Source organism: Ambystoma mexicanum, chromosome 12 (assembly GCF_040938575.1).
Source record: "Ambystoma mexicanum isolate Mex_15411 chromosome 12, UKY_AmexF1_1, whole genome shotgun sequence".
Classification (NCBI taxonomy): Eukaryota; Metazoa; Chordata; class Amphibia; order Caudata; family Ambystomatidae; genus Ambystoma; species Ambystoma mexicanum.
In genome coordinates this window covers 1,065,285,122-1,065,307,633 of record NC_090936.1, presented here as the reverse complement: position 1 = coordinate 1,065,307,633, position 22,512 = coordinate 1,065,285,122, and the positions used below count along the sequence as shown (strand labels likewise).

Here is a 22,512-nt window from a genome sequence, read left to right as displayed (position 1 = left end):
GTGGCCTCCCGCACTGAGGAGGCTCAGAGCATCGTGATTACCGTATGGCAATGCCCCCGCTCTGAGCCTCCTCATTGGCTGAGAGGCCGAAGCCACGCCACCGCCAGGTACTAATATAAATTGGACAGAGTCTTCAATGGCAATGCTTGAATCAATCTAATGTAACTTGAGGGTATGCCCTGTTTTCCTAGGATTCAAACTTTATTCATCAGCAAGCACTCAGACTTAAAAGGGCGAAATGGGCCCCTTCTCGTAGTCATCCTGCCCTCAGAATACCGCACCCCACAACAAGAATACCACCAATAGTGCATGAACGGATGCATATTCTCTCTAATAATGCACGCGCATCTAGAACCTGTGTGCATTGTTTCTATTGGCAACGAATGTGACATTCAGAATGAAATTGGTTATTTATAATGGCTTGATGCCCAGAGATTTCTAAGCGCAGACCCAGGGATCGAACCTGTGTTGCTCTGCATTGTCTTGCTCCCTGAGCTATCCCATCGTGTCGAGCTTCAGCTGACATACATGTCAACGCTATTAATTCCATTCAGGAGACACTAGTCCAGTGCTGCTTTTATCTCTACATTCTAGAACTTGTCTCAGAATACAAAGTGCAACCCAGAACTGGGCTGGTGTCTCCCGAATGGAATGCATTCTATTGGTATGCTTGGATTAGAGAAAAGGACCACAGGCTCGGTGGGTCATCTTTCTCAAGGGCACCCTAGGTTGCAAGGCTGCTCGAGCATAGACTGATGTAATTTGCCGTTTAATGAATTGGTGGAATTCCAGCCCAAATCTACTCCAAGGAATAAACTCAATTTTCAGGAATATGTTTAATATTCGATGCTTTCTTTTTGCACGTCCTGCTGTTCTCATCGTATCTTTGGTTTATTTTATGAAATGTAAACTAAAATCTTACCACATGTTGTTAACTATCGCAAACAGGCCCCTGAATTTACCAATAGGTTGTTTGTGCATCTCACTGTAGCCAGTGAATACAATTCAGCCATTGACTGCGTGTGTCCTTTTTTTGCAGCGTGTGCAGGTGAGTTGAGGGGCAGAGCCCGGCCTGAGAGGGGTAAGATACACAGAGCTCGAGGTTCCTGTGGAATGGACACTACGGCAGCAATGGTGATATCACCCACTGGTGGCTTGGGGGTCATTTAAAAGCCAGCTGTGAAGTGTTGGGAATCCCCTTTCCTTGCTTAGCATCAGTCACCTTTCTGGAATCTCAGGCGCTGCTGACCTACAGGGCAATTCCACATCCTCGCGAGGGTCGCAGACTAACACGTTGTGTGGTGTTGAGTTAAGTTGCATTTTGACTAGGAAGAGTCCTACACTGGTGCCCACACCTTGTCCTGGCACTGCTGGCATAGCCAGAAGTACCCACAGAAATAACCAGGTGGACCCTGGGCATGGTGGTCAGATGTTAGCAGGTAGCCACTAGCATAGCGATTTCCAGGGCCTAGAGCAGGTCAAACAGGGGTCATCCATGCAGCAAAAAAACAAGCAAAGGTTAGAGCGTGCATGGGGGTGGAAAGGCAGAGGGAAACAGAGATTGGGGTGTCTCACGGTAAAGGACACAAACCAGGCACATTGATAGGTTGAATTAACCAAAGGTGGAGTTCAAAAAATAAAATCACAGTGACTCGCCCCTCCCCCACCCCACCTACTGTCCTCAACATGTAACAATCTCTCAGGAGATCCCACGATTACTCTATAGCCAATTCTTTCAGGTCTTAGATTCTCAATATCCAAGTCTGCCTTTGCTTGACTTCTCAGTAGCTAGCTCTGCATGTGCTTCACTTCTCAGTAGCCAACGTCGCCTGTGTCTGACTTCTCAGTAGCCAACTTTGTCTGTGCTTCACTTCTCAGACAGGCTTCTTAATAGCCAACTCTGCTTGTGCTCGGCTTCGTAATAGCCACCTCTGTCTGCGCTTGACTTCTCAGTAGGCAAGTCTGCCTGTGCTTGGCTTCTTAATAGCCAACTCTGCGTGTTCTTGGCTTCTCAATAGCCAACTCTCCCTGCGTCTGTCTTCTCAGTATCTAAGTCTGCCTATGTTTCACTTCTCAGTAGCCAAGTCTGCCTGTGCTTGACTTCTCAGTAGCTGAGTCCGCCTGTGCTTGCCCTCTCAGTAGCCAACTCTGCCTGTGCTTGGCTTCTCAATAGGCAACTTTGCCTGTGCTTGGCTTCTCAATAGGCAACTCTGCCTGTGCTTGGCTTCTCAATAGGCAACTCTGCCTGTGCTTGGTTTCTCAATAGCAAGGTCTGCCGGTATCTGACTTCTCAGTAGCCAAGTCTGTCAGTGCTTCGATTCTCAATAGGCAACTCTGCATGTATCTGTCTTCTCAGTAGCTAAGTCTGCCTGTGTCTGACTTCTCAGTAGCTAAGTCTGCCTTTGCTTGGCTTCTCAGTAGCCACCTCTGCCTGTGCTTGGCTTCTTAATAGCCAAGTCTGCCTGTGCTTGCCCTCTCAGTAGCCAACCCTGCTTGTGCTTGGCTTCTTAATAGCCAACTCTGCCTGTGTCATGACTTCTCAGTATCTAAGTCTGCTTGTGTTTGACTTCTCAATAGCCAGGTCTGCCGGTGCTTGACTTCTCAGTAGCCGAGTCCGCCTGTGCTTGACCTCTTTGTAGTCAACTCTGCTTGTGCTTGGCTTCTTAATAGCCATCTCTGTCTGCGCTTGACTTCTCAGTAGCCGTGTCCGCCTGTGCTTGCCCTCTCAGTAGCCAACTCTGCCTGTGCTTGGCTTCTCAATAGTCAACTCTGTCTGTGCTTGACTTCTCAATAACCCATTCTGCTTGTGCCCGGCTTCTTAATAGCCATCTCTGTCTGCGCTTGACTTCTCAGTAGGCAAGTCTGCATGTGCTTGGCTTCTTAATAGCAAGCTCTGCTTGTGCTTGGCTTCTCAATAGCCAACCCTCCCTGCGTCTGTCTTCTCAGTATCTAAGTCTGCCTATGTTTGACTTCTTAATAGCTAAGTCTGCCTGTGCTTGACTTCTCAGTAGCCGAGTCCGCCTGTGCTTGCCCTCTCAGTATCCAACTCTGCCTGTGCTTGGCTTCTCAATAGGCAACTCAGCCTGTGTTTGGCTTCTCAATAGGCAACTCTGCCTGTGCTTGGTTTCTCAATAGCAAGGTCTGCCGGTATCTGACTTCTCAGTAGCCAAGTCTGTCAGTGCTTCGATTCTCAACAGGCAACTCTGCATGTATCTGACTTCTCAGTAGCTAAGTCTGCCTGTGTCTGACTTCTCAGTAGCTAAGTCTGCCTTTGCTTGGCCCTCAGTAGCCACCTCTGCCTGTGCTTGGCTTCTTAATAGCCAACTCTGCCTGTGTCATGACTTCTCAGTATCTAAGTCTGCTTGTGTTTGACTTCTCAATAGCCAAGTCTGCCTGTGCTTGACTTCTCAGTAGCCGAGTCCGCCTGTGCTTGCCCTCTTTGTAGTCAACTCTGCTTGTGCTTGGCTTCTTAATAGCCATCTCTGTCTGCGCTTGACTTCTCAGTAGCCGAGTCTGCCCGTGCTTGACCTCTCAGTAGCCAACTCTGCCGGTGCTTGGCTTCTCAATAGGCAACTCTGCCTGTGCTTGGTTTCTCAATAGCAAGGTCTGCCGGTATCTGACTTCTCAGTAGCCAAGTCTGTCAGTGCTTCGATTCTCAATAGGCAACTCTGCTTGTGCTTGGCTTCTTAATAGCCTACTCTGCCTGTGTCTGACTTCTCAGTATCTAGGTCTGCCTGTTTTTGACTTCTCAATAGCCAGGTCTGCCCGTGCTAGACTTCTCCTAATACATTTGGAACAGATTTTTGGTGAAGGACTTAATAAAGAAATCACCTTAATTTGTGATAGTGATAGGCTGTAAGGTCTATCCACACAGAGCTTTGAATGTTCTACTCTTGGCGACTGGAAGCTGACACAAAGAAGTCAAGATAGAAGAAATGGTCTCTCCTGACGACTCTATTTGGGTATGTGATACCATGTACTGTATTTGATGGAGCTCGTGGAGGAAACCAAGTGGGACACTGACAAGTGTTTCCTGGATTAGATGCAGAGGTCCCAAAGAAAGAGCCAATTGCATGTCACTTTAGAGACATTCGAAGAAAAGATTTTCTTTGAACATGGCATGGATGCTCCCTACGGTCTTATAGTTCTACAGCAACATCCCTCAGAGATATTCAGACCCTTACAAAAGTAGGTAAAGATGCTCCCATTGGTCTCATCTACATCCCTTCAATCAGAGAGGCAGAAGGGAGAGGTACAATGTACCCCTTTTTGGTGAAAAATTGAACACCTGACCCAACCTACGAAATAAACTGTTGGTTCAAAAGGACATTGAGGAGAGGATCTTCCCCCAGGGACAAATATAGCCCGGATACGGCTGATGAACTATGATATAATGAAACAAAGGAGACCAGACCGGAAAAGGGGAAAAAGGTGGGTTCAATCGGGCAGCGGACATTCTGAGGAGATCACCGCCAAATTGGTCATGGAAATCGTCAGATATACACACAAAGAAACACAATTAGCAATCAGAAAGGCCGATCTTGACCTTGCAGGATGACAAACTTGTAAAAGCATGTTCCTTAGCGACACAGGGAAAATTCTTCATAGATATGGCCTTGTGGAACACCCGAGGGTTTAGTCACCTAACTGCAAAGAGCGACGTTAACCTGGGGCAATGGGACTTACTATGTTTACAGGAGACATGGTTAACACAGAAACCGGAAATGGATGGATACTCAACATTTGTCAAACCAGCGAAACAGGGACCAAAGGGACATCCCACAGCCGGCCTACTTACAGCAATAAGAGCAGGCAGTGGTTTGGAGGTGACGGCACAGATGGACTCTCCAGATCAATTTCTAGTCTTAATAATATCCTGGAAATATACAGATATTAGGAGTATAGAAAAGGAAGATCATATACTACTAATTAACACCTATTGGAACCCAGCAACAAGTGGGGACGAGCTATATCTGGAAAACATCATCAGCATTCTAGATGAAGTCTCCGCAAACCAAGTTTGCAACCATACAATAATTACAGGGGATTTTAACGCAATATGCAATAATATTGGAATCCAAAGATCACACCTACCAAAATCTTCACCAATCCTGAGAAGAGGTGAGAACCTCGAAAAAACTTTGGGATCAAGAGACCTGCACAACCTGCACTGGCTATGATCAGATAAAAATTTTGAGATCCCTTCCTGGCAAAGACTGGAACAATCAGGGACATTAGACCACACATTTATGTCGAAGGAGTTGCTGGGAATGACGGTCAGTTTTGCAATGGTAAGGACCTTAAACAGTGGCCATAATTTACAGCACACAATATGGGTCAATCTACAGAAACCCCAACAGTTTCTTAACCATGAGCTGGACATGAACAGCAATGGTTCCAGGTTAAAACTGACGGAGAACGCAATTAAGCAAATTTCTGAAAAGTATTCCATAATAATGGAAGATGAAGCCAATACAAAAAAAAAAGAGAAGCTGGTGGATTACACACTCCTGCTAAAAAAATACATAAAGACGGCAAACAAAATCAAGGAGACCCCAAAGAACCACCTTCATGCGTATAACCAGGAATTAGTAATGAGAAGAAGAACCTACGAAAATTAAAACAGATAGCAAACACATCCGGTACACAACTGGCGCAAGAAAGCTGGAAAAACGCCAATAGGAACTACAAATCCTGGATAATACAAGGCAGATTCAGAATTAATGTCGAAAACACTTTGTGGGAACAAATCAAGAGATTTTTGGACCCTAATAAAGGGCACTATGACGGCCTGTACTACTGCATTACAAAACAGCGTGGGAGAAGCGAATTGGATATCCCACTTTTCCAACTTATATGCACCACTGCCCACTACGGAGAATGCTTGTCAGCAAAAAAAGAAAAGGGGGAACGAGTCTCCATGGAATATTACAACAAAGGAAGAAGACATCCTAATGAAAATCAAAAAACTTAACAATTCAAGGGCCCCAGGGCCTGATGGGATCACAAATAGTGACTTAAAACAACATAAAGAGATATGGGCCCCCTTGATTAGTAACATCTTTAAGAACTGCAACCAGAAGCAAAACATACCAGCATCATAGAGAAAAGCTATAATAGTCCCAATTTTTAAATGTGGAAATTATGAGGATCCATGCCACAACCGCCCAATATCCTTATTGGATGTTATTGGGAAAATATACGGTGGGCTCGCCTTGGAAGCATTTCAAGCCTGGATCAAAGCTGAAAACAGGGGCGATCCATTCCAGACAGGATTCGTAAAAAACGCAGGAACATCGACCAATATACTGACATTGACAACAATCAAAGTCAAGGCCATACAGACCGGTCAACCCGTATATATGGCATTTGTTGACCTGATACAGGCGTTTGACCAGGTCAACAGGGACATATTATGGGAAAAGCTGGAAGCTATGAAATGCCCTTTTTCTATTATGGGCCTGATTCAAACCTTGTATCAGGATACATCTATGAAAGTAAGGCTTGGGCAGGACGGATTACTGTCAAGGGAAATACCTACCTTCAGAGGTGTGAAGCAAGGATGCCCTCTGGCTCCTGCATTGTATAATGCGTATATCGCTGACTACGCTGATCAGAAGAAGGAAATAAGATGCTTCCCTCCAACTATTGGTGGAGAAAAAAAATCGCGCCTGTTATATGCAGATGATATCATCCTGCTTGATAACACGCCAATAGGTCTGCAAAGACAGCTCACGAACTTGATCACATATCTGAAGCGAAACAACCTAAAGCTGAATCCAGAAAAAAACAAGATAATGGCCTGGGAAGGCAATAAAAAGAAGAGTCAAAACAAACAGAACTGGTTTGCGGAGGAGCTAAAATTGGAAAAAGTAAGAGACTTCAAATACCTGGGAGTCATGATGTCCATTAGCGAGGCTGAAACTGCGATGCAAAATCTGCTATGGACAAAAGTGAAAACTCTAACCATACAAGCCCGGATGATCGACAAAAAATACGGGAAATTTTCATTATTAGCAGTAATCAACTTCTATAAAGCAAAGGTGGTACCATCAATACTTTATGGAGCAGATGCAATGTTCCTAGTGCCAGAAACACTGTAGCCTAAACTCGAGAGTTACTTCTGGAGGAAAGTCCTCAATTTGGCACAATCAACACCGATGCCACTGCTAAGGAGAGAAATGTCTCTTGTATCACTAAAAGCGATTCAGGAGAGAAGTATGCTAATGCTACACCGGAAAGTCCAGTTGGAGAATAAACCAAAACCATTGGAGTTGGTGAATAATGAGATGACAACTAATAAGATCCATGGATTGAAAGATTGGAAGCTGAGAAATATGGGCTTATTGAAAGATCTAGATGTCTCAGAGGAGACACTTGAAAAAAACCCAGATAAAATATCCAAAAAAATCTTTGAAGCAGACTGGATCAGGACGGAGGATATAGCGCGATCATACAAGCTAACGAAAGACTTTCCAACGGCCCCAAAAAAAATATATGACACAAGAAGCTACTTGAAAAAGTTCCCGGATAAAAGGTTGGCCAGAACATATCTGAGATTTCGGTTAAATCAACTGCAAACTAACGAAATTCAATTCATGAGGAAATTGTCATCACACAACAAATGTAGATATTGCAAATCGGCAGAGATAGTGGAAACTAGCCGACATCTTTTACTTGAATGTGAAGGTACAAGGACATCAAGATCTGTCTATCTAGGAAAAATAATGCAATCATTCACTACTCTAACGGAGAATAACTGGTGGCAGGCCTTTAATGAAGGTGAAAATACTAAAAGTGTGATAGCGGTGGCATCTTTCTTTGAAAATATCAAGTTAACAACAACCTAAAGGGAATAGCAGGAACTTCTCTCTTGTTAAATGTGAGATAAACCCTATTGAGGGAGAAGACTTCCTATGTGAAATTGTCTGACCACGTCTTACAAAAAACCTGTGTTAACACAAAAACACGAACATTGAGAAGTCTCCTAAGGGAACACTTAAGGTTGAAGGGGATCCTTATGGATACAATGGACTTTTTAAAATTTTATCTTTGAAAAAATTGTTTGTACAATTGAATCAAATAAAAAAAACAAAAAAAAAACTGTTGGTTCAAAATGGGTCTGATTTCTTCTCACCTGATTGGTCGATGATGGAATGAAATGCTATCTTCAAGCCCAGAAAATAAAGACCCATTCCACAGCTGAAATATGTCAAGATCTGGATCATAAAATTATGGCTCATAGTTTCTCTCTCCATCTCTTGCTCCCTCTCACCTTCTATTAGTCTCTCTCAACTCAATCCAGTGCAATAATGCTGTCTTGGTATGACCTTTGTCTGTACACATGTTACCAAAGATTTACAGTCTCACAAGTCCTGGAACACATTTAATGATGATGATAAGTTATTTATTACGTGTTAATACCCAGAGGTTTCTAAATGCGGACCTGGTTCGCCTTGCTACCGAGGCGAGCATGTTGCCCCTGAGCTATCCTCCCGTTCACAGATGAGTCGGCAAGTATCGGATGATGTAATAAACTTCTGTCTTTTCTGTCGTCTCTTGGTTTTCTCCTATCAGTATGGAAGAGGACCTTTAATGGTGAATAAATGAGAGATGTTAACCTTTTCTCATGGGTCGTTAAAGACATTGCGTGCCTCGTGGACTTGATCAATGGAAGCTTAACCTGCCTTCCGCAATAGCATAAAGGAACAAGGTGTAACAAAGGCAATTATTTTATTGATGAACCAAGTTAAAGAAATATCATGACTTGCCTGAAGTCCCAAAACGCCTAAACGAGGGAGTCCCTGACTTACTACTTACTTGGATTGGTTGCATTATGGGGACCCAAATGACCATATTTTATGTTTTGAGTCAATGTTTTCAACTTTTAAGGTTGTGTGATTGGTTTTAGAAAAAATGTCTCCAAGTTATAACTTTTTAACATGTACATTATGTTAGGACTGCACTGTACCTTACCATTCTCCGTTTGTGGTCCCAGAAATGCTGGAAGCCATCCATTGTATTTTTATGCCACCCACATTTATAAGGCTGAGCGGGGTTCGTAAACCCACATCCACAAGAAAAAAAGGACCTGTGCACGTACGACGTCCACACCAGGGCTCTTAAATTCATCTAATGGAGAGAAAATGCCTTGGTCCCGGGATATTGGAATGTAGCCACTTAGCCGAAGCACGATCCTCCGAAGAGCAATCCCATCTCCTATTCAGTTCCCGCTTGTATGAGGTTTTTTGTGCATTTTCAGTTAATAATCCGTACTCATTTCTGATGCAAGGGCAAACAACATATTCACTCAAATGCTTTTAATCAATGCATTTTGCAAAACAAGCCGTTTCCAGCTAATGCCCCCTTCGATACTTACCTGAATTCGAGAGCTTTATCCTACTAAAAAAGTAGTGGTAAACTTGAGTATTTTACAAAATAAGGAGTCACTTACCAGTAACAGTGTTTTTCTTCAACAGAGCTTTATTGAAAAATCTTATAACGCCTCACCTCTGTTCCAAATCAACAGCTACACCACATGAATTCTCTTTTTTTATTCCATAAAGAGCCATTTATAATAGCAATATTGGCTTCTCGTATAGCGCTTCATGACAGATTCCCACCACTTCTAATGACTGTAAAAGTAGCAATTGTTTTGACCCATTGTCTTGGTGCTTTATCTATTTGCATTTTTAAAGCGCTCACACAGACCGGGGGCATCGAGGTGCTGTTACAGGAATATGTCTTAGTTGCGTATTTATAACGCGCTTAAAATACCCAGAGGTTTCTAGGGGATTCAACCTGTGTTGCTCCGTGTCGTCTTGTTTCCAAGGTGTGAGCACGTTGCCGCTGAGCTATCCTCCCGGACAAGGGCTGAATGTATCAGCCCTGGGAGGATAAAGGGCGAGTATGGGGGGAGGGTCTAGGTGGGGGCTTTGTTTTGGAGTGATTGGTTGCCTATCAGCATGCACTCCACTTAGAGCTAGATCAGTGCCATTGTCACGCTTTGACATCAGGTTACCTGGAGCGAGGGGCGATAGTTTGGACCCTGCGGCCTGTCATGCTGGTTACGTCTATGCCACCCTCCATGTTAGCTAAGAATAAACCACACAGAAGACTGAAAGGTTCTGAAGCTGAAGAGATGCCAATAGCAGGAAGAACCTGTATTTGCGTGGCAGGTTGTGTGCCTTATCGTATTTGCATGTATGTCTTATATGTTCAATACATGCAAAAGAAGGTCATCAAGGCCTCCATGTCACACAATATCCACCAAAGTTGTACCTAATAAGTAAATGTTTTCACAAATACATACATTTTATTTATATAGAAGTAAAACAATTATTTGACAGGATCTCCATGTTCCAACTGACTATACATGGACAATTACAAGTATTGCATAGTTACAGGAATACTCAATTCAAGCAGACAAAAAACTAACAATATTCAACAGTAAGACCCAAGCGAAAAAAGGTCCACATAAATGCCCCTTGTTTGAAGTGTCTTAATTTCTTCTTAAAGAGTCGACACAGTCTGTTTCGGCCATCTAACGAGCATTATAGGCTATTTATTACCATGGAGACACTCACATCTGGATAGAGGTGAGGGGAAATTCCATGGGATCAAAGATTAGCGTACCATCAGTCCTCTGCACGTTCTATCTATTATATACATAGAGGTGCACCATGACTATAATTGAAGTGGGGCGCCCCGCCATTTTATTCACAAATTGGATCAGACATGGTTGGAGTACATTTCCGTAGTGATATCCCCCGTAGTGGACTTTCTCACTAGAATTGTGCCTTTAATAATGGGCACCACATTTGCAAGCCGAGACAGCCATTGGGATAATTTAGTCCGTTTTCCATGTGTATGGTACGGACCTAGCAGGGGTTACTTAGCAACCACTGCGTTTACCAAATCCGTCCATGATTTGTATTACGATTCGCACTGGCGGCTCCTGGAATTAGACTTTGTAATCCTGTAAGGTGAGTACCCCAAGAGTTGGGCTGCAGAGAATAGATACTGATTGGGCGAATCGTTATGATACATTTATGGAAATACGCTCGCTTGAGGGCGGTGTGCTTAGTTACTATGGCGACGCGCCGTCTTCTTCGCGATACAGCGCTCTGATGCATATTGTCTATATTGATACTGTAAGCGCACCAGTTGTGTGTTGAGAATGATATTGCACGTGCAAGGTTTTAGATGGCTCATAGGCTGCCCTTTATGGATACTAATCGATCTTTTCGTGCTGGGTTCTTCATATCATCGCGATACACTCTAAGTAAATGTCGGTGCCATTGAGAATTAGCGATGTATCGCGGGCATCTCCTTTCCTTTATTTGTCTGGTTTAATGGTTACACCGTGTTGTGCACATTTTTTAAGTTTCTACCTTGCACCTAACTACAGTGGGGCAGCTTAGGTTTGATGCACTTTTTCCCCCTTTCCTTTATTGTACTGGTTCAGTGGCCATGCTGCGTTGTGCCCAGTTGGGAATGTTTACCTTTCACCCTACCACAGTGGGGCAGCTCAGGTTAGAAATGCACTTCTTTACCTTTTGGAGGTAAAGCGATTGGCATTTTATTGACCATATCTATAATAAGCTATTTTTTATCATAGGATAAAGCAGTTTTGAAATTCTTTTTCATCTTCTTGTGACACCTTTGGGAGGCAGTCCAGGGGATACTTGGCCACAAGGGAAGATAAAGGATATGACACTGATATATATATAGTGGCTTAGAAGGTTGTGCAGGGAACTGGAGTGCGCCCCTTTCCTCGTTTTGCCATTTTTCCAGGATTTTGAAGGGTGGAATCTTCAAGACCTGACAGGGTGCTGCTCCAGGGTGATACATGCCTGGCTTTGGAGTGCCTCACTGCAGGCTACTCCCCCTCTTTCTCCATTGTTGGATTGGGCGTGAGCTTTTTCCTTGCTAACCTGATGACTACATCTACCACAAGCCCTTGCAGCAGAAATCATCACTGATTATCATCGCCTGCACTTGCTGTGAGCTGCAAGTTAAGACAGCCTCCCTGATGTCGTGTATTAGCACAGAAACCGGTCGGAGGAGAACACCAGTGGCTTAGAAGGTTGTGCAGGGAACTGGAGTGCGCCCCTTTCCTCGTTTTGCCATATATATATATATATATATATATATATATATATATATATATATATATATATACGTCATATTGGCTTATAGGTACAGGTGTAAATTGGATAAAACTGAGCATAACAAGTGGTCCACACTAGAGCCCACTAGTGACCTGACTACTACCACAAGGTAGGAAGTTCAGCTTTACAGTAAATGAGAATTGGAACAGCTAATGACGAAATTAGACATCCTATTTAAAACACATGCTACACTCTTACTCCACCGCCTACATAATTCATGTACATATGTTTTCTTTATTTGTAGACACAGGAACACATTTGGTTGTTCAAAAAACTGGTCATGTCCTGAGGAAGGCCCCAAGTGGCAGGAGCATAATCTAACACCCGTAAGATAGCCGAAACACAGTGTGTCGACTCTTTAAGAAGAAATTAAGACACTGCAAACAAGGGGCAGGTCATAGGCAATAAGTACTAACAAAAACTTAAGTCAAGTGTCCCCTGATAAGCTAGGGGTGTCTTTGCACATAATACATAAATGTGGACCTTTTTTCGTTTGGGTCTTAATGTTGAATATTGTTGAGTTTTTTTATCTGCTTGAATGGAGTATTCTTGTAGCTATGTAATACCTGTAATTGTCCATATATAGTCAGTTGGAATATGTACATCATGTCAAATACATTTTTTTTACTTGTATATGAATATAATGTCTGTATTTGTGATAACAACATGTACTGATTAAGTACAACATTGGTGAATATTGTGTGACATGGAGGCCTTGATCACCTTCTTTTGTATGTGTTGATGATAGCCTGGAAGATTAAGGCCTACCAGGCACCCTAAGTGTATAAATGCCTTCTATGTTCATCCAGTGTGCATATGTCCATCCTTGGTGTTCATTTTATTCGGTATGTATACCCCCCCTCAGTGTGTATGTCCATCGTCTTTGCATACATCTCTCCTCGGTATGTGCTATTGAGATCTACGCCGCATGCCACTGTCATTTGCATGCTCTCTGCAAGGTCAACATTCAGTTTATTTGTGTATAGGCCATTCTTTTGCATGCCTCTGCTCAATGTAAAGGTTATGCTTTGTGACGCTGTGCTCTGTTATGTTATCTGGTCATGTTATGCTGTGTTTGATATGCTATTCTGTGCTTTGGCATGCTATGCTGTGTTTTGATTGTGCCACATTATGTTACATTATGTAATGTTACATGGTGCTATGCTATGCTGTTGGGTTATGTTATTTTGTGAGTTTTTGTCATATCGTGTTATATTGTTATGTGTAAGTGCCACTTTCAAATTAGCAAGTGTGTCCTCCATAACCCTCCGGTGATCGCGGTTTATATCCTGTCACAGCTTGTATCCCAATGAGAGTCTGTTTCTCAATCATCCCACATATAACTCAATACATGTCTATACCGACCGAGTTTAACCCCAGTGACATATATCTGAAATACATCATTAAGCACCTAGTATTCAATATTTAGGAACAAAAATCACAGTTTGTGATTTATTTATTTTTTTACACACTCCTATTTCAGAAATAGTCAAATAAAATCACTAAATAATTAGAAAATTACAATCAAACAGAGCTCAGAACAGGATCTTTTGCAGACCATCAAAACAAAAAATGGGAAAGTTTAACACCAGTAATTTCTAGTCGCACACTTAGCCCCCCATCAATGAAATCAGCATATGACAGGATAGCAAAAAAAACAATAACAACAAATGAATTCATTTATGCATTCAAATAAAATAGATTAGTTTTTATTTCTATATATCAGAAACTAATTGAATTCTTAATTCCCTCCCTGTTTGTAAACATGTTCAACATGTTACATGTTTCGACAAGTGGTTCAATCAATTTTACCCAGTCTTTATCAGGGTCGACAATCATTTCAGTGCTGATCCTGTTGAGTCCCAATGTTCTACTTCGACATAGTAGTCGTGATTGGGCCTGTACCCCCGTATCTACCATTCGTTCAAAGTCAAGTCCTCTTTATTTATTCTTATTAGAGTGATTCACTAATGCATTGCATACAACATCCTTATGATGTGAATATGGAGGGTAAACAAAATTCTTGTTGCAGTTCTTTAAGAGCTGTATAAGGATGTTTAAATTCAGGTCTGCACATTCAAATTCGTAATGGCTTTTGAGTCTCCTTCTAATTGGCAGTCGTTAGAAATAGGTAGACCACCCCTTGACGTTCAGCTTAGTAGCATTATGACATTCACGAGCCACGTGTGGGTGCTCCTGGAATTTCTAGGTAGGGGAACCAAAGTGCAGCTTTCACCCACTGGACCAGACTTGGGCCCCCCCCTTCACTCAATCAGCAAACACTTTTCCAGTTCACCTTCCCGTGCAGCTGCGCCAAATGAAATAACCCATTGGCCAATCAGAAAAGCAGGGCGACTTATCAGCATGAGATCTGAACTTCCACCATGACACTATCCTCCAGGGGGGAATAAGTGCTTCACATGTGGCTTCAAGTTGACATGTAGCATTCTACAATGTTTACAAATAAATAAATTAAAACGGACTGTGTTACCAAGAGTATATCTGCAAATTTGTCTGACCAGAACATCCTTCCCACTAGCAGCTTATTGCAAGATCCAGCAAACGCACACAACTAATACAATTCTTTACTATTGATTGTGCTGGCTAGGGATCATGGGAGTCAAAGGTTGCAGACACCTTCGTTAGTCATACGTGTGTCCTCCCTCCAGCAGACCTGGCACCTGTTTCAGTCTAGAGATTTTCTGTAATTAGCAGGGCAGTAATTTCAGCAAAGGATAGGAGTTTGGGGGAGTGGTATTTGCATATAATTTCCAGAAGAACCTAACAATGGCTGAAGAGGGGACCTGTATTCACAATAACAGTAGCACCCCAAAAGCAAACTGGTAGGGCATTAGGGAGGGCTGAGGGGAGATCATACACAAGGCACTGCGCTCAGCTGGCAATGCTCAAATTGAAGACCACGCTCCCTTGAGAGTGTCCTCAAAGCCGCTCTGGATTCCCACTTACACAACACAGCGTTTAAGGGCAGGGCCCTCTCACTGTAGCCTCAAGGCAACGTTTAGACCCAATGGTGTACCGATGTCTGTGCTGTGTAATGCAGCACCCAGGTTTTTGTGCCATTGCCCACAGAGAAGCATGTGGGGGTGGAGGGCTAACAAGCATCACCATAATAAGCACTTATGGAAAAATACTTTCTCATGTAGGAAGAGACTTTCACTTAGTGATTAAATCTACAGACCCTGACGTCGGATACGAAGGATTTGACCAAAGCATGGAGGATATATTCCCATCCTCACCAGAGAACCTCCCACTGGAAGCTGACACACCTACGTGGTTGTCAAACAGTACAACGAACACAACCAGTTTGGACTTGCCCCAGCGCCACCAGAATAACACAGGTAACAGAAAGTTTAATTTAATTGATAAACTTGAAAATGAGCTCATACTAAGGATGTATGAATTTATTGTGTAGATATGATGTAGAATTGTGAAATAAAACATTGAATGGCTGGCAATTGTATTATAGAAAATGGTTGCAGCAGCTCTTGCAAATAGAGTTGTATAGGACTTTGCAGAAGAATTGAATGGCAGTGTCCATGCACAACTAACATTTGAAGACACTGTCCTGAAACATCACCCATTGGGGAGTAACACTTGTAGAACACTGACTCCCACATGTGATCCACAAACCTCTTGATATTTTCTTGATGTCCTTTGTCACTCTAGGCAAAGGTTGCAGACTTCTGTCTGGAATTTTATTTCTTAGAAAGTTCCATCCATTTTGTAGCCTTGACTCTAGATTTATGGGATAAAAAAAGTAGGCACAATCCATTATCCATTCCAGGGAAATTTCCACATACATGTAGACCTTTCAATGAAATCCTGATACTCCCTACATACACCCAGATGCCTGTTCTTTAAATGAGCCGGGGCCTTCACCCTCCCCTTGTCGGAATCAAATCACCAGCTATAGGTAGTTGCTCCTGGTGTGATGAATTGGATTCTGCCGTGCAGGAGTACAAGGAAGAGTTGGGGAAAATGACCCACTCAGCCCTCACACTTCTACAAATCAAAACCCAATCCATGCTCGGGGATGGAGTAGACTTTGCCCTGTTGATGTCACTGCAAAGTGGTTTGCTCTAGAGGAAGTGTTTGAGACAGGAAAGAGAGAGAGGGACAGTGAGAAACAAGATGGTGGGAACCTCCCATTGACCATAGCCATCCTGCCTATCATAATCCTGCCCCTTCCAATTCTTACTGAGAGCAAAGACCTTTAGAGATGCAGCACCCTGGTGTGAGGCTACTCCTTTTGAATGGGTGTACTCTCTTGATGCTTTGACCCAGGACAGCTGCCTTCTGTGCTGCTTTCTTGGGTGAGGTGGGTTACCTGCCCTCTCAAAGAGAACAAAGAGGAGGTCCGGCCTTCTGTATTCTCATCCTGCCATTTGACAGGCAACACCAGGTTCACGAGAATACACATCACCTTCCATAGTGGAGCTGGCTCACAGGAGCTGACACATGTGCGATATCAATTGGAATGTGGCGGTCGTGATCATGAGTAGCACCACGCACTATGCCTCAATGTTGGCACAGTTTTTATTTAGAGTTTACCTTACTACCAGGATGGCCAACTCATGATCATCTTAGTTTTGAGTACAGTGGGGTATATCTTAAATGCCACCTATCCACTGCAGGGACTTGGCTGTCTCTACGGTAGCACCCAAATTGATAGTTTCCATTTGACCGTATGGTAAATCTGGCTGAATTCAGCCAGTACCATTTGATCATTTGGAAATTATCAATTTGGGTAATCACTACCAAACATAGGAAGCGGGGGTTGCGGAGGTGTCCCCCGCTCACCGTGTTTGGTAGTGATGGTCTTTGGGGTAGCGGGGGTGTCCCCCGCTTCCGTAGGACGGGAAGGAAAAAAAGAAAAGTGGACCCTTCGGCGTCAGATCCGACCCTTGTAGGAGGGACGGATCCGATGCCGCAGGGTCATAAAACGTGCGGGCGCCGAAAAGGTAAGTAGGGGGTCGATGGGGGAGTGGTGGGGAGTAGATGGGGGGTTTCAGTTTGGCCAGATTTTGCCACGGCAAAATTGGATTCACGCCGAATTGACCACGGTCAATTTGGCCACAAACAATTGTGCCACGGCCAAACCGTATACATCCGTCTCTGCAGCTATCAAATGGGCACCTCGTGACCTCCGACCCCGTTCTGTGACACGGATAGAGCCAGTGCCACGGATCAGGTTACAGATGCGGCAGGACATGAGTGCACTATGCTTTGGCAAAGAAAGGATGGGAAAGGGGGAATCTGGTTGGTAGATTACCCCCTTTTTGGGATGGAATTAACCTCATCATTCTATTTGTTAATACAAATATAAAAAGCCAGGGCTTTGCTACCTTGCCAGATGGCGATTCCTCACACCCGGCATCTTGTGCGCCGCAGCATATTCAGCTCAATCCACTGAAATGGTAATTTATGAGGTCAGGTTAAGCCTCACAAGGGTCATTTCGGGAGTTCAGGAAGTGGATGGCATATACAGTAATCAAAGAAGATGCGCCATCAAAACTAGCCAGTGTTTTCCCCACCATGGTCATGCCGCAGGGATACCACAAATTGGATGGATTGCAGCGATTCTCTGCACACATGTAGAGTCTCTCGGCAATCACTGTCTCCTTTGGAAATTGCCAATTTGCCCATTTATATCCGCAGAGAATTGATTCAGTGGTGAATCCTGTGGAAGCGCACAACCTGTGAAATGCAGAAGCCTTTGGGCTATTCCGAAGGAATTCACACCCAGCCACTTACTGTACTACCCCGTAAAGGAAAGAATGGGAAGAGCTCCCAACCAGGAGGAAACAATATAATTCAACTCAAATAAAATGAGTGGGAATGCATCTTTTGTACAACCAATTGTAAAACACTATTTGTCCAACTTTCAAGCTGAACAAAGGTACACATTTTTGAAAAGCAAGAGTAAATAAACTGGAAATCAATTAGTGAAAATCATAAGGGGAAATGATCGATCGAAGAACACTGTTTATGTCCAGGTAGAATCATTCTGGAAAGTTCTTAATCTCCGTGCTTTTGAGATTCCAGTGGCCATGCATGTGAAGGCAAGCTTGCCCTGTTTTATTTTCCCTTTGGATTCTGGGTCTTGTAGTTTTTTCGTTCCCATTTGAAGTTTAGGAAAACTACAAGTCCCAGAACTGCAAGCACAAACAGGACTGGATGTCCTACTCACGCATGGGCAGGACCAGTGCCAGCAGGAACTCTGGGGTGGGAGGGATGCTGGCCCATGCAATGCCCCCCTTTTACCACCCCCCCAGAAAGGAGGCCTTTCCAGTGGTTTCAACACCACAGTGGACTGGGGGATTTCGCTGCTCAGCGCACGATTAGCATTTTGAAGGGCTGCGCTGCCACAAATACCAAGAGATCACACAAAACCCACTAACCATGTGTCTCTTCCAAACTTCTCTACAGCTCACGGCCAGAGAGACAGTGAATGAACCCACCATACCATGTAAACCGCACTTCACCCTCTAACCAAGCTGCAAACCCAGTCACCTCAAAGAACAAACAACTCAAACATGCCCCACAATCATGAAAGCAAATAGCAGTGAGATGGAGGGCCCTTTACAATTATAAGCGAGGTAGAACACTGGTGCGAGCAGGCTGCCTACAACTACATAGCAAGATCCTCTATTGCCTTTTAGTTTGGGCTATTAGGTGGTGCACCCATAATCCGAAACAATTGCATTCTATTACAAAGAGGAAGAAATGGCATATGATGAGGGGCACACAGCTTGAGGTGTTGTTTAGTTATTTGCCCACCCATTGACTACCCATGGCAATGCTAATCCCGATGGCCATTTCCACCCAGTTCTTGCCACCCAAAACACCTTCTCATAGGAACTCTTTGAGCTCGCTTTAAACAAGCCTTACCATCAAACATTGCACTCGAAGAGCCTGCCAGTGTTTTTACAAAGCAGTATTCTGTGAGTTAATGACTTAATTAGAGCTGTAATCCTGCTACTGGTGTAACATGTCCTAACCAGGTCTGCCTTCAGCAAATAGATTTATAAGCACTATGTGTGTCCTTCACTGAAGTCCTGTTAAAAACAAGCATTGTCAAAATCATCACTTTTGGCTTGTGTATGAGTATTAGGCATTTGCCAGACACTGCTATTATATGCCCAGGTACTCACACCATTTCTCACCTACTACCATCAATAGCCAGTTGATAACACTACAGCAGTGTCTGGCATGTCCCTTTCCCATGCCTAGACAAAAGCCTGTTGGCATTGCCAATGCTTGTTTCAATTGCACTGATCATCTTACATTTCCAACCTATCAGTTACAAGGTAAAGCTATTTTATGAAACCTAAAATCACAAGTTGACTTCTGTAATTTAATGTATGTTTATTTGTTGTGGGAATAAAACTTTTATTCACATCAGTCTCAATAAGATGGTTAACTGCATCAAACAATAAATGAAAGCAGGGGATGTTGCTTGCACGCACACAGATTACTGCAGCAGGCGCATCAACCTACTGAGGATCCTTACAAAGTACATTCAAAGTATATATTCTTCTGATTTAACTACTTGAGTATGAGTACAGAAATAAGGTTGGTAGTAAGATCAATGTAATTCCGAAGAGGAGAGTGCATTACAATCAAAATGGGATAGATGCAATGCCTTGAATTAATCATTACCATTATCATTGTTCTGGTCAGCCTCCCATGCCAGAATTGTTTTGTATGGCTATGCCATTACCGAATGTGATAAGACAAATTAGTCGTTGTTCTGCCACCAAAAGGTGCAGTTCAATCCCAACTGCAAGGCTAAGTGACCTGTGCTTTGGAACAAGGGCCACCAGAGGTAGTTTTAGGCCTTATGGTCCAGCAATTTGGGCAGGACTGCACACATTAGAGGCAGGGCCAAGACTGATTTGAGATCAATGGGTTTAAAGGCTAACCAGAGAAATGGCAGTGGTTATGATTGAGTCAAAGACTTACCTCCATCCTTTTTTATCTTTGACTATTAGGTGTACGCCAGAATTCTTTCATCGCAACACAGATAGGATGGAGATGGGATGTAAGGATGGACACATATCCCATGGTGTGTTTGTCATTTGCCTACCCATTGACTACCCATGGCCATGTTAATCCCTGCTATTCCCAGCCAAGAAATACGCTCTCTGGAACTCTTTGAGCTAGCTCTATCACAATTTGCAATCACGCTTTGGGCTGTTTGGTGCCTGTCATTGTTAGTTCTAAGCATTCTTTTAAGTGTTTAATGACCTAACTGCCCCTGTGAATGGGCTCCTAGTGTACAACAATGCCTGTCTTTACCCAGTTGATTCATAAGCAACATGTTTGCCCTCACATCTGCTCCTTGCACTGCAGTCCTTTCTAAAACAAGCAATTGTGTGCATAGTCATTAAACAAGCGTTTGCCAGGCACTCTGCAAGAAAACATTTAAATACAGCTTTTTAGGTTTAAAGGGTGTGCACCTTTTATACTTTGCCAGCAACATTATCGGAAACCTTTTGTTCTTGGGTTATTTGCCAGGTGTTCATAATTAATCTTCTGAGAGGCAAATGTGTATTGGACAGTGGCAAAGAGTGAACAATCATCCCGCCCTCCACCCCGTCACTGGTGGCATCCAGCAGTAAATCATTTCCCTTTCCATCACTGCCTAAACACCCAGGAGTTACATCATAAGTTCCATCCAACCAAGAAGCACAATGTACATGGTATATTCTGTTTGCATACAGCCTCTTTTATCAAGACATTACTCATCAGTTCGAATCATGAAATGTTCCAGCAGTGCAGGCTAAGCTCTGCACAAAGACACATTCTATTTAGGTCAGAACCCCACTGCTAAGCAGGAATGAGAAGAGCTGAAAGCGGCACATTACCGCCATCATAACCTGGACATGTTCAGGTAGGGCCTTGTTAGACTAACCCAAATAGGTGCACCTGAATTCCCTACGGGTAGCAAGCAAGGGACCAACATCTGGGCACATGTAAAATGAAACCAACACAAATTGGCATGCGATAGGCATTTGCCGGGCATTGCCATAACCCTGCCACCTGGCCATAGGATGGGAACAGCAGGAAAATGGTTTGTGTACCTGGGCATATGATATCATAACTTGGCAAACCTTGAATTGCCAAATGCTACCGATTTAACTGTTACCGCCCAACTCCTCATAGACCCTTAAGCCTGCGATCGGTTTTCTCTTTTTCTCGGTTTTCTCTTTTTTGTCCTGACAAAAGACACACATACAAATAAACATACTCATATATATAGCTACATAGTCGCCGGAGCACAGATGCATCATTTTTACATATACTTTGCACAGTCACAAATACATTCAAACTCATTACCACAGTCACACAAACTCAAACACAATCACCCTGTCTTCCTTGAAAACACAAATACATTGAATAGGTTTCTCTTACTCCCTCTCCATCACCAGATCCCAGAGGGACTCTCCTCTCATTTACACCTGCTTCTATGTAATGAAATATGCAGGCAACTTTCCAAGACAGTGCAACTTGGGAGCACAGTAACATCCAGGTCCCCCCAGGGTCCTTCGCTCTCTTAAAGTTCATTTCCAGGAAGGGGGGTGAAGGGGCATCAAGGATGTGGTGCAAGGGACGGACACTGGAGGTTGATGGGTAAGGAAAATAGGCTAAATAAGGCAGTGGTACAAATCTGGAAAGGTAGGTCGGCCGAGTGTCGCTGAGATCTGTGCCTAACCTGCATGTCACTGCTCCCGATTGTGGGACTGGCTTAACCCATTTTCTTTCTTACAAAATGATGCATATGTGCTCTATGAACATAAGTCTCAATTAAGACCTGTCTTACTTTTTGTCAGGTTTATCATGTGGCTTGAAGAAATCCACATTAGTTTAGCCCCTGAAGAACATCTTTTCAGAAAGCTTTTTGAGGGTTCTAACATTGAGGGTGGAATAGGAGATGAAGGCTCCCAGGCTGTCTAAATTGCAACCCTTGGAACCGGGAAGCCGAGCTCTAAACCCTACATTTCACACTTCACACATTGTGTGATCCTGGGCAAACCAGTTTTCGTCACAGTGCCTTATTTTCCTTAACTATCTGTAGCGACTGTCTGACTCAAATGGGTTGATAATTTATAGTGTTAATCCACAAATAATTATAATATTGCCAATTTATATAATGTATAATGTGAACGGGTGGGCAGGCAGAATGCCATCTGACGGTCTTATCTTTTTGAGTGGTGGGTGGGTAGAGTGCCAGGTAAGGATTTTGTGTTTTAGGGAGGCAGCAAGTCAGCTATGGTCTAAGACTTTTGCCGTGCAAGCTTGTGTTTGGCACATA

The 22,512-nt window shown here is 43.4% G+C and overlaps 1 protein-coding gene across 1 annotated transcript in view; it reads left to right on the top strand.

The window, feature by feature from the left end:
- LOC138514720 (collagen alpha-1(VII) chain-like) overlaps positions 1–22,512 on the top strand; it is a 1,453,166-nt gene that overhangs the window by 1,395,413 nt on the left and 35,241 nt on the right. The window contains exon 98 of the mRNA XM_069630120.1: positions 15,264–15,532. Within this exon, the coding sequence (XP_069486221.1) occupies positions 15,264–15,532 (269 nt within the window). The remainder of the gene's footprint in view (positions 1–15,263; positions 15,533–22,512) is intronic.